The sequence below is a fragment of the Anomaloglossus baeobatrachus genome, chromosome 2 (genome assembly GCF_048569485.1).
Source record: "Anomaloglossus baeobatrachus isolate aAnoBae1 chromosome 2, aAnoBae1.hap1, whole genome shotgun sequence".
NCBI lineage: Eukaryota > Metazoa > Chordata > Amphibia > Anura > Aromobatidae > Anomaloglossus > Anomaloglossus baeobatrachus.
Window position 1 is genome coordinate 103,980,287 of NC_134354.1, and position 13,391 is coordinate 103,993,677.

Consider the following 13,391-nt stretch of genomic DNA (forward strand, 5'->3'; position numbering starts at 1 on the left):
GACTTTTGCAGGCCCTTCGACTGCGATTGCTGTTGTGCACAAGCACCTGCACACGTCCCATTTAAAGGCCAACATCATTAATTGACCGCAACATTTCAAAGATAAACCGCAATGATTGAAGCTCATCTCTGGCCACTTCTGTGCTCCCAATAAAGCAAAGTTTACTGTTTCTGCGTTCCTTCCATGCTACAAAGGCAAATCTAACTCCGCTCCAGCATCACTGAGCGAGCACAGTTCAGGCTTCTAGTACAACAATACACTATTCGACCTGGTAATCAATCAGGAGCTCACTGGCCTTCCCCCATAGCAAGCTGGGAGGCTGGGGAGCCGTGTGCTCCTGATCACCAATGATGCCTTACCAATATATGATGGACAGTTGCGTCATTTGCTGGCTCCCTGACTTTGATGCAAACTTAGGAATTGAGCACATAATGGCTGTGATATTCATGTAGTAAAGAATCCAGCAATCTTTGGTAATGTAGATTTTTAATAGTGTGGTCCAGTATACAGTGTAAGTCATGGGCTGTTTCGGTCAAACTGACCTTCATCAAACATACAGGGGTGATAAAGGAATACTCAGATATGGCCATGGTAGTAGCACTCAGAGGATTGTGACTATTAACAGAGAGAGGTAGTAGAACGGGGCTTTCACACACCGCGCCAATGATCGCTGATGATATCTTGGATTAATGTAAACTTTGATGTATCTTATGCCTATTGGTCCTGAGGAAGGGAGCAGAGCCTCCTGAAACGCGTAGACCTGTGCAAAAATAAAAGTTTACATTAATCCAAGATATCATCAGCGGTCATTGGCGCGGTGTGTGAAAGCCCCGTTCTACTACCTCTCTCTGTTATCAACCGCCTGGGGTATTGCTGCCGTGATCCAGATTTATGCTGTTACAGGTGTTGTGACTGTCACAACCCTACTTGGTGAGTAGGATTGCTCTGATATCGCCCCCAAGTCTACCGGGGTAAGACCCTATTGTGCTTTTTCTCCACAGACCCCCTTTTTTTTCTGAGGATTGTGACTATTGGCACTGGAGACATGCACATCCCTCCCACAAAGTAGTCGCTATTCTCCGAGTGCTGCTACCACAGCCCTACGTATTCCACTAAGGAGTGCTAGATTCTTTACTACCTTAATGTTTACAGGGTGGGACCCCATCCAAGCATGTCATCTCCATAGGAGTGCTGTGTTCCCTAAACTAAAAAGGCTGTGATATTCAGCCATCATCTGCCTTTAACAGCCGTGCGTTGCGCTCCTCTCCGTCCACGGCTTTGACCTGTTACCTTCTTCTGTCAATCTTTGACAGCGGCATTTACAGTGCGCTGGCAGGGGGGTGCATCAATCTATGCGCCCTCCAAAGCCCCATGATGCGATCATGGGTTGCCATGATGACTGTCAATATGCTGAAGACCCCCGTGCCTATCGTGATGGTACTACTGTGAACACCAGATTCACAAAATGACGATAATCCGAATGCTTGTGCACAACAAGCATACAGCAGTACCTCAGTATTTCTAAGTCCCCTAAGGTGAAGAATGCTAAAAAATATTTTAGAAAAATAAATAACAGCTCAAATTGTCCCTCCTTTTCCCAATTAAAAATAAAAATAATCCTCCTTTCCTGATATGCTCTTCTATCAACTCATTTAAAGGGAATATTTTAGCAGGTTTTTCCAGTGCAATGTGATGATAGCATGATGTAGGAGCAGAGACCCTGATTATAGTGTGGTGTCTGCTTGCTGTCATTTTCATACAATCAATGTTTGTTCAGCTGCAGATCTAGCAGTTCTCTGAATGCGGAGCTGTGTATAACCCGGCCTACACTGATTGGCAGCTTTCTGTGTACACAGTTCATAGGCAGAAAGTTGCTAATCAGTTTGTGGGCAGTTATACAGAGCAGTTGACTAGAAGGAACAAGACACCTAATCTTGTAGTGTTAAGGCCACTTTACACGCAGAGATAAATCTTTGGCAGATCTGTGGTTGCAGTGAAATCATGGACATATTGTTCCATTTGTACACAGCCACAAACCTGGCACTGATTGTCCACAATTTCACTGCAACCACAGATCTGCCGCAGTTTTATCTCTGTGTGTAAAGTGGCCTTTACTCTCTTAGTGATAAAACACTGATTTTATTGAAACCACTACACACAGCTAAGTAACACATCACTGGAATCAGACTCTCTGCCCCTACATCATCCTGCTGTCAAATTATATAGTAAAAACCTGCTGTGAAGCCCTATACTGTCTACTTTATTTTTTAATATGAGACATGGATATTTCCCTTCACAGCAACAGTTTCCAGCTCTGTGCTCTGGATGTGATTGTAATTGTACACAAATACTGCTGTCTTATCCAAGGGCATTGAAGATCTGGTTTGTTAGCACTGCGTCCTCGTGGATTCTTCCCCTGCTCAGTGCTCTTATTCTAGGTTACATTTATCCCGGTTTCTTGTAATATTTTGCCCTACAGAATATTTGCTAAAGTCCTTCAAATGTCTCTTTATAGCAACCTGCTAGTAATGTAATTGGTTCTCATGATCCGGGTTTTGTAGCATAATATAATAACACAATCTGCATTGTGACCGTCACAGCTGCATTGAGGTCTGAATCGAGTTTTGTCCTCGGTTAACCTCTCTGCTGCTGGATTTGCCATTCTCATCATGTGGATAGGATACGGGGGCAGGCAGCCTTGGAAATGACATTTTCATTTAAACTAAGTTTAATAAATTTCTCTCCTAAGCTGTGTCCAGTTTCCCCCCCAGTAATAATAAGATAGATGACAGCAAAGCCAGAGCCGGAGAAGTCGTTTTACTTTGGAATGATGTGCTAATAGATTCATTAACTTTCTGAGGCCAGCATTATTCTCTTTATTAACAGCACGTCCCCTCCCAAACCCACCAGCGTCGCTTTCTGCCTTCAGCTCCTATGCCGCATAGCTCTGACATTATAGAAATTGTAGAGTTATAGAAAAATGGGTGCCTAAAGCTATAGTCTAAATTATACATACCCCCACGCCAGTTCTCACGTACCCCCAGCATATCCGGTTTTATTATACCTTTTTTATGAGCCATCTTTCTCTAAATAGGTCTATCAGGTGGGTTATCTTTCAAGGGGTTGCACAGTCAAAGTTAGGGGTACTTTGCACACTACGACATCACAAGCCGATTATAGCGATGCCCAGCGCGATAGTCCCCGCCCCCGTCGCAGCTGCGATATCTTGTGATAGCTGCCGTTGCGAACATTATCGCTACGGCAGCTTCACATGCACTTACCTGCCATGTGCTGTCGCTCTGGCCGGCGAACCGCCTACTTCATAAGGGGGCGGGTCGTGCGCCGTCACATCGACGTCACACGGCAGTCGGCCAATAGAAGCAGGGGGGCGGAGATGAGCAGGACGTAAACATCCCGCCCCCCTTCTTCCTTCCGCATTGGATCCGGGACGCAGGTAAGGTGATGTTCCTCGCTCCTGCAGCTTCACACACAGCGATGTGTGCTGCCGCAGGAACGAGGAACATCGTAACATCGGTCCTTCCGAAATTATGGAAATGACCGACGCTACACCGATCATACGATTTCGACGCTTTTGCGCTCGTTAATCGTAGTAAAAAGGATTCACATAATCCGATGTCAACAGCGACGCCGGATGTGCGTCACTTTCAATTTGACCCCACCGACATCGCACCTGCGATTTCGTAGTGTGCAAAGTACCCCTAAGTCATCACTAGAGATGAGTGGACCTATGGAAGTTCAGGTTCGCTAGATTCAACGGGTTCAGTTTGGGAAGTCAGTGGTTGGACAGTTCGGCTCTCTCCGTTCACATACAGCCAGCGATAAATAGATCACTTCCGGGGAGTGAGGTTTTTTTTGGACACACAACATCCGAAAACATTGTTTCTACCCCCAGTGCGAGCCATTCGGAGACTGCAGGTGGCTCGCACTGGGCTGAGCACCGAGCGTACCTGATCACAGTAATGCTCGATCAAGTGGTTAGTATACGAAAAGCACTGAAACGCCAAACTTGGACACTGATTTCTTTTTTTTTTTTTTTTTTTTTTTTTTTTTTTAATTGTAAAGTCTTTGTTTGGTACGAACCCCGAACTTTACAGTTTGGGTTCGCTAATCTCTAGCGATCACCTATTTTGTGAATATGTGATGACTTATAGGTCTGTGGGGGTTTTACTGCATTGGCAAATACAATGAACTATCTATCTGAAAAAATGAAAAACGTGAAAATGGAATATGCAGAACTGCTATGAATAATAGGAATATAAGAGATGTTTAGCCATTTTATTGATCAATGCAAAAGAGCCCCAAACGACAGCAAGGTAATCTCTATTTTTGGGGTCCCTGACCTATGTGTAACCTCACCTGCAGTTAAAAGACTTTCCCTGTATGGAAAGCAAAGGACCAAGCTATATATGTGAAATAAATACATTGGCTATGGGTGGGGTAGGGTTCTCAGACAGAAAGTGCATACTAATTAAAGAATGTGCGTGAACATGGTGCAAGACTCAAAAACATATAACTATACAATAGGATAAAGAGTTGCACACAATGTATAGGGGAATAATTAAAAGCAGAACTACTATGGGAATGCTAGTCTGAAAAATACAATTAAGTATCTGAAAAAATGAAAAATGGGAAAATGAAATATGCATAACTGCTATGAATAAGAGATGTTTAGCCATTGTATTGATCAATGCAAAAGAGCCCCAAAACCACACCAAGGTAACCTCTATTTTTGCGGTCTCTAACCTATGTGTAACCTCATTTGCAGTTAAAAGACTTGTTCTGTATGGGAAGCAAAGGACCAAGCTATATATGTGAAATAAGACACATGGCTATGGGTGGGGCAGGGTTCTCAGACAGAAAATGCATACTAATTAAAGAATGTATGTCTGGAACTCGAATGCTGTGAACAAGGTGCAAGACTCATAACAGTTATGCATATTCCATTTTCATGTTTTTCATTTTTTTAGATAGTTCATTGTATTTTTCATTTTAGTATTCCCATAGCAGTTCTGCTTTTAATTAGTCGCCTATACATTGTGACTGGTGTGCAGCTCTTTATCCTATTGTATAGTTGTACAGTTAGGTCCAGAAATATTTGGACAGTGACACAATTTTCGCGAGTTGGGCTCTGCATGCCACCACATTGGATTTGAAATGAAACCTCTACAACAGAATTCAAGTGCAGATTGTAACGTTTAATTTGAAGGTTTGAACAAAAATATCTGATAGAAATTGTAGGAATTGTACACATTTCTTTACAAACACTCCACATTTTAGGAGGTCAAAAGTAATTGGACAAATAAACCAAACCCAAACAAAATATTTTTATTTTCAATATTTTGTTGCGAATCCTTTGGAGGCAATCACTGCCTTAAGTCTGGAACCCATGGACATCACCAAATGCTGGGTTTCCTCCTTCTTAATGCTTTGCCAGGCCTTTACAGCCGCAGCCTTCAGGTCTTGCTTGTTTGTGGGTCTTTCCGTCTTAAGTCTGGATTTGAGCAAGTGAAATGCATGCTCAATTGGGTTAAGATCTGGTGATTGACTTGGCCATTGCAGAATGTTCCACTTTTTTGCACTCATGAACTCCTGGGTAGCTTTGGCTGTATGCTTGGGGTCATTGTCCATCTGTACTATGAAGCGCCGTCCGATCAACTTTGCGGCATTTGGCTGAATCTGGGCTTAAAGTATATCCCTGTACACTTCAGAATTCATCCGGCTACTCTTGTCTGCTGGTATGTCATCAATAAACACAAGTGACCCAGTGCCATTGAAAGCCATGCATGCCCATGCCATCACGTTGCCTCCACCATGTTTTACAGAGGATGTGGTGTGCCTTGGATCATGTGCCGTTCCCTTTCTTCTCCAAACTTTTTTTCTTCCCATCATTCTGGTACAGGTTGATCTTGGTCTCATCTGTCCATAGAATACTTTTCCAGAACTGAGCTGGCTTCATGAGGTGTTTTTCAGCAAATTTAACTCTGGCCTGTCTATTTTTGGAATTGATGAATGGTTTGCATCTAGATGTGAACCCTTTGTATTTACTTTCATGGAGTCTTCTCTTTACTGTTGACTTAGAGACAGATACACCTACTTCACTGAGAGTGTTCTGGACTTCAGTTGATGTTGTGAACGGGTTCTTCTTCACCAAAGAAAGTATGCGGCGATCATCCACCACTGTTGTCATCCGTGGACGCCCAGGCCTTTTTGAGTTCCCAAGCTCACCAGTCAATTCCTTTTTTCTCAGAATGTACCCGACTGTTGATTTTGCTACTCCAAGCATGTCTGCTATCTCTCTGATGGATTTTTTCTTTTTTTTCAGCCTCAAGATGTTCTGCTTCACCTCAATTGAGAGTTCCTTAGACCGCATGTTGTCTGGTCACAGCAACAGCTTCCAAATGCAAAACCACACACCTGTAATGAACCCCAGACCTTTTAACTACTTCATTGATTAAAGGTTAACGATGGAGACGCCTTCAGAGTTAATTGCAGCCCTTAGAGTCCCTTGTCCAATTACTTTTGATCCCTTGAAAAAGAGGAGGCTATGCATTACAGAGCTATGATTCCTAAACCCTTTCTCCGATTTGGATGTGAAAACTCTCATATTGCAGCTGGGAGTGTGCACTTTCAGCCCATATTATATATATATATAAAATTGTATTTCTGAACATGTTTTTGTAAACAGCTAAAATAACAAAACTTGTGTCACTGTCCAAATATTTCTGGTCCTGACTGTATGTTTTTGAGTCTTGCACCTTGTTCACACCATTGGAGTTCCAGACGTACATTCTTTAATTACTGCATTGGCAGACTGAGGAAACTTTTAAAATGGTACATCATTTTGCATGTCTGATCCCCACTCCATTAATTTTCTATGGGGCTTCCAATTTTTTTTTCTGGCAGCCCCATAGCAAATGAATGAAGCATACAAACCCCCTTTTGATTCTAAGGAATAAAAGTCCCCCGGTCTGCCGATCAGTGCAGAACCCAGCTGTTGAAGTCCCACCAGCCAATATCTTATCACACATGACATGTAATGGTGAAAATGTATCTTGGCCGAACAAGGTTTTTAAGGGCCATGTTGAGTAAAGGCTGCTTTACACGCGTGGATTTCTTGTGCGATCGCGTGTGTGATCGCACCCGCCCCCATTGTTTGTGTGGCACGGGCAATTTGCTGTGGGCGGCGAACATCCTCTTCCTGAAGGGGGAGGGACGTTCGGCGTCACAGCGACGTCACATAGCCGCCGGCCAATAGACGCGCAGGGCGCGGAGATGAGCGGGACGTAAACATCCTGCCCACCTCCTTCCTTCCGCATTGTCGGCGGGACGCAGGTAAGCTGTGTTTGTAGTTCCCGGGGTCTCACATGGAGCGATGTGTGCTGCCTCGGGAACAATGAACATCTGGCACGCAGAAGGACAATCGATTTTTTTGAAAATGAGCGACGTATCAACGAGCAACGATAAGGTGAGTATTTTTGCTCGTTCACAGTCGCTCGTAGCTGTCACACGCTACGATATGTCAAACGATGCCGGATGTGCGTCACGACGTGACCCCGACGACATATCGTAAGAAATATCGTAGCGTGTAAAGCCCGCTTAACTCTCCTCTGTATAAAGTTCATTCACGCGGCTGAAGGCAGACTACATATGTATTCTTAACTGGTGTAGCCGAATTGTAAATCTGTGAGATGAAGTGGCTTGATGCAAGGCAAATGTCATTTTTGTGATTTAATGTAATACTCTCACCAGAGAAAAAAATATGGTCATACCACTCCTTTAGCACAAACCTGTAAGATATTTTTGTCTTCCCCTACATTTAAGAAATGCTCAATCTACGAGTTAGTAAGAAATGTTAACAGAAGAAAAGCTTGCCCAGTTTTTCAGTCTCGAGGATTTTTTCCAGTTTTTCTAAAGCAAATTATTTTGTAAAGATATTGTAGATCACACAGGTGTCAATTCTCTCTGATCCCTTCCATTTTTGCTCGGCTGAAGACTAATAAGCTGCGGCTTAGATAACACATTAAGGATTGCTCTCCAGTTCTGCTATTGTAGTTAGTGCAGTGAGGCTTCTGCTACAGCCAGTTGTCTTACAGCCAGACACATATAGAAGAATTCCTACCCTATACTTATGTATTTTTTATAATTTTAATATATAAAATAGTGTGAGATTAAAGGACTAATGACTGTTTTATTCGCTAGATGTATTATTATTTTTGTGGGTTGAACATTATCATAATACTTCAATGGAGTAATGAAACCCTAAGTTCACTGTATTCTTGATCACACTGCGCAGAGGACATATAGCAAAAATGTATTGCTGGTGTTAGTTCACACCATGACATCCCACATCAGACTAGCCTAGTGCTTATTGATGTTCTCCTTTCCTGAGAGTAGGGATGTGAAAATTTTTCAGACTCCTGTGAATAATCTGTCCACTAGAAAAGAGCGGATCCATTGAAGTCTGGGTTCGGCAGGTTCTCCCAGACTTTAGATAAAGTGCAGCTCACGACCCAGACTTGACCTGAAGCCTAATGGAAGACACGGGTTAGGCAGTTCTGGTTTTTCGAACACATGCAGCCAGCTATAAGCAGATCACTTCTGGGGGAGGGAAAGTGGGAGATAGAATTAGATATAGATATATGGATACAGATATAGCTATATATATAGATAGACAGACAGACAGACAGAGTAAGGCAATTATATCTGTCTTGCTCCAAAATGACGTCATTAGTGACAACCGTCGCCACACCGTGCGCTAAAGAGCCTGCGACCAACGGCTCAGCTAACTGAACAGCCCGAACTACGGGCCGACAGGACGACGCCCAACACTTTTCCCCGCACCCACACGGAGCCCTGACTCCTCGCTGAGTGCTGCACCCCCAGGAGCCCACACCGGCAATTCAGCCAACACATACCCACCGCTCGCCCGGGAGCCCACACTGGCAACCCAGCCGACACATACCCACCGCTCGCCTCCGCCCCCTGCACACATTACCCCACTTGGCTCCACCCACCTCGCACTCTGCCCTCCGCATGTATACACTGAATACACACACACGCGAATAGTCACCTGTCCCCAACCATGCAGTCCCCAGCACTGACATCCTCAGTGCCATGGCCCGGCTCGGCTCCGCCGCCCCCGCACACATTACCCCACTCTGCTCCACCACCCCCGTCCTCCGCATGTATACACTGAACGAACACACACACACACACACACACACACACACACACACACACACACACACACACACACACACACACACACACACACACACACACACACACACACACACACACACACACACATAGTCACCTGTCCCCAGCCATGCAGTCCCCAGCACTGACGTTCTCAGCTCCATGGCCCCGCTCGGCTCCCCACTCTGCTCCCCGCACACATTACCCCGCAGGATGGGAGCACATGTCAGGATGGTGGCTGCACCACAATGAGGGCACATACCAGCATTGGGCCACATCACAGCATCAGCCCACATACCAGGATGGGGCCATACAAGGATGGAGACTATACCAGGATGGGACACAGACCAGGATGCTGCATATCATTGCCTTATTCTGTCTGTCTCGCTCCAAAATGACGTCATTACAGGGACAACCATCGCCACACCGTGCGTGCTAAAGAGCCTATAAACCAATAAACAATTATAAGAATATACTAATTTAAACCTAACCCATCCAGTCCATTCATTACAATATTATTCAATCTGCTAACCTACATACACATTCTAGACTACCCGATACGTTAGAATTGGGCCACCTTCTAGTATATACTGTATATAATATATATATAATTTTTTTTTTTTTTTTGGTGTACCCATGCACATTGACGCTTATTTGAGTGGTTCGTACAATGGAACCTTGGTTTACGAGAACAATCCGTTCTGGGAGTGTGCTTGAAAACCAAGTTACTCGTCTAGCAAAGCAAGATTTCCCATAGGAAATCATTGCAATGCAGACAATTCATTCCACAACTTGTGCAATGTCCCATCCTGGTCCCCTATTCCACACGCGCACACACACACATATTATGCTCACCTTACTTTCCATTCTCTCACCGGCCTCCTGATTCTTGTAGTCCACCGGTACAGGAAGTGTATTAGGTAACCATCGCGACCGATGTCGGACCTACCGCTGGCAGCGTGCTGATGTCAAAGGCATGAGCCGCTTGCTTCTGATTGGCCAGTGCGCTTGCCTTTGAGAAGCGGCTGACAGCAGAAGTTCCTTCATAGTCGCGATGGTTACCCGATACACATCCTGTAACGGCGAACTACAAGATCCAGCATGCCGGTGATGGAACGGAAGGTAAGGTGAGCATAGTGTGTGTGTGTGTGTGTGTGTGTGTGTGTGTGTGTGTGTGTGTGTGTGTGTGTGTGTGTGTGTGTGTGTGTGTGTGTGTGTGTGTGTGTGTGTGTGTGTGTGTACGGACTGCAAGAGCGGGTCAGAGCGCGGTGAAAGAACGGAACCGGAAGTGTGTGGGGTGAGTATTTGCTTGCACAACCAAGTTACTCGTAAACCGAGGTTCCACTGTATATGTAAAGTACCTAAACTCGAACACTTTTTTTTTTTTTTTTTTTTTTTTAAAAAGACTGTGTTCTGTGTTTACTGTTCAAGTTCACTCATCTCTACTTACTGTCCACCCAAGGACCACAATGCCCGGACTGCTCACTGGTCTCCTGACCCAAATGACATGCTTATGAGGCTGCTGAGGTCAGGTCAGGAGACCTGTGGTCAGTCCATGTGGAGGCCGATTTTCACAGACCTGAATGAGCTCTTACTTGGTAACTGAAGTGCTATTGTAGAGATTCCTGTACAGTTAATTCAGCCCTTAAAGAGAGACAATAAGGACAGTCCTAACAGGCGTCCCTACAGGTGGCCTACTCTTCAGTATTTCCTTGCGTCATTGATATTGTATCTTCATTGCAAAAGTGTTATAGTTAATCTGCCATGTTTCTTTGTATTGTATTTTCTTTTCTTATAGTGGTTAGATGACATTGATATTGTGTATTGGGTCTTATTAATACTTTTCAAGGAAGAACTTTTCAGTCTTTAGTAAAAAAAAACCAACCTGTTTGTACATTGCGGAGATCATAGGTTTCACACATTCTAGACAATGCTTTCTTGCCATTTTCAAGAACTGTGTTAGAAATTGCTTCCTATGTGCGGCCGGGTAATTACCTCCAGTTAGCTCTTATTAAGATTACTGGCAGGACTGGCACGGCGGGGAGCTGCAACAAGACCGCAACCCAAGGGTATAGTTGAAACATGGGTAGACGGTCACACTGCGTTCCTGCATGTGCATGAAGTGTGTAATCTCCTCTTCCCTGAAGTCAGTGAGGATGGGGAATGATTTGTGCACAGTGCTGCACTACCTACTATGCAAAATGTATGCAATAACATTTGAGATTTTCTTAGATCTGATGGTTTTGTGCCGCTGCATTGCTTACATGATTTATGTTGGAGAAATCCTTCAGAACTGTTTTCTTACGTCATTATCATGGTGGTGGCAGTGGATCACTAGTATAACGAATTTCGTATTATTGTTCCTTCCTCTTTAAAATAAACACATTTCTATCAATACCAGATAAGGGGGACAAAATTAATGGGAACAATAGCAAGCAAATGACAAATGTAATAGTTTTATGTTCTTGTTTCTTGTTCTCTAGCCTTTGTGCATTGATATCCTATTTTGTATCCCTAATTGACAGCTGGAGGAGCAAATCAGCCGCCTACAGAGGGAGAAGAATGACTTACAGAGCCGAATGGAGGAAGACCAGGAGGACATGAATGAGCTGATGAAGAAAAATAAGGCAGCTGTGGCTCAGGTGATTCCTCAGCAGTAACTGATCTGTGTTAAAGGGGTTGTCCACTACTTTTACATTGATGGCCTATCCTTAAGGGGTACTTTGCACACTGCGACATCGCTAGCCGATGCTGCGATGCCGAGTGCGATAGTCCCCGCCCCCGTCGCACATGCGATATCTTGTGATAGCTGCCGTAGCGAACATTATCGCTACGGCAGCTTCACATGCACTCGCCTGCCCTGCGACGTCGCTCTGGCCGGCGAACTGCCTCCTTCCTAAGGGGGCGGGTCGTGCGGCGTCACAGCGACGTCACACGGCAGGCGGACAATAGAAGCGGAGGGGTGGAGATGAGCAGGATGTAAACATCCCGCCCACCTTCTTCCTTCCTCATTGCAGCCAGGACGCAGGTAAGGTGATTTTCCTCGCTCCTGCGGCTTCTCACACAGCGATGTGTGCTGCCGCAGGAATGATGAACAACATCGTACCGTCACTGCTGCAAAATTATGGAAATGTCAGACCCTACACCGATCATATGATAACGACGCTTTTGCGCTCGTTAATTATATGTAAAAGGATTCACATACTGCGATGTCGACAGTGACACTGAATGTGCGTCACTTTCGATTTGACCGCACCGACATCGCACCTGCGATGTCGCAACATGCAAAGTACCCCTTAGAATAGGTCATCAATGTCTGATCGGACGGGGTCTGACACCCGCACACCTGTTGATCAGCTTCTCTATTTCGGTGGCAGCAGCAGGCAGCCGGAAATGCTTAGTTCTGGAGCTGCCCAGGCTTCTGATAGCTACCGGGTACTGCACATCCACCACCCATTCTAATCAATTGGAGGGCGATGTGCAGTACCCAACCGCGGCTACTATCAGAAGACGGAGCAACGTCAGAACTGAACATTTCCAGCCACCGAGACCAAGAACAGCTGATCAGCGGGGTGCGGGGTGTTGGACCCCAGCCAGTCAGACATTGATGACCTTTCCTAAGGATATGCCATAAGTGTAAAAGTAGTGGACAACCCCTTTAAACTTCTAATAAGATAAGTACAGTATGTGAAAAATTAAGTACACCACATGAATCAATTGCTTGTAGAACTACCTTTAGTTGCAATAACTCGACATAACCATGATCTGTATGACTTAATCAGTTTCTCATGTCGTTTGAGGCATTTATGGATTAATTCTTCTTCATAATTTTGTGTCAGCTCATTCAGGTTTGTAGGAATTTTTTTGTTTCTGCATGGATCTCTCACCAGATTTTTGCTTCCCCATCTGAGAGCAGCATAATGTAGAGACAGAGACTCTGATTCCAGCGATGTGTCACTTACTGAGCTGTTTGCTGTCATTTTGATAAAAATTAATGTTTTCTCCTCTGCTGCAGATCTAGCCGTTATAAAGATCTCATAAATATGCTGGACTACCTGCAGCACGCCAAGTAGTCCTCTAATGATAATCTACTGTTAATTAAACAGCAATTTTTAACAAAACTACACTAAGCAGCCCAGTAAGTGACACATCATTGGAATCAGGCTCTCTGC

General features: G+C 44.6%; 1 protein-coding gene across 1 annotated transcript in view; it reads left to right on the plus strand.

Moving 5' to 3' along the window:
• Positions 1 to 13,391, plus strand: part of MYO18A (myosin XVIIIA) — a 538,612-nt gene that overhangs the window by 453,282 nt on the left and 71,939 nt on the right. Inside the window, exon 40 of the mRNA XM_075333424.1 lies at positions 11,745 to 11,861. Coding sequence (XP_075189539.1) covers positions 11,745 to 11,861 — 117 coding nt within the window. The remainder of the gene's footprint in view (positions 1 to 11,744; positions 11,862 to 13,391) is intronic.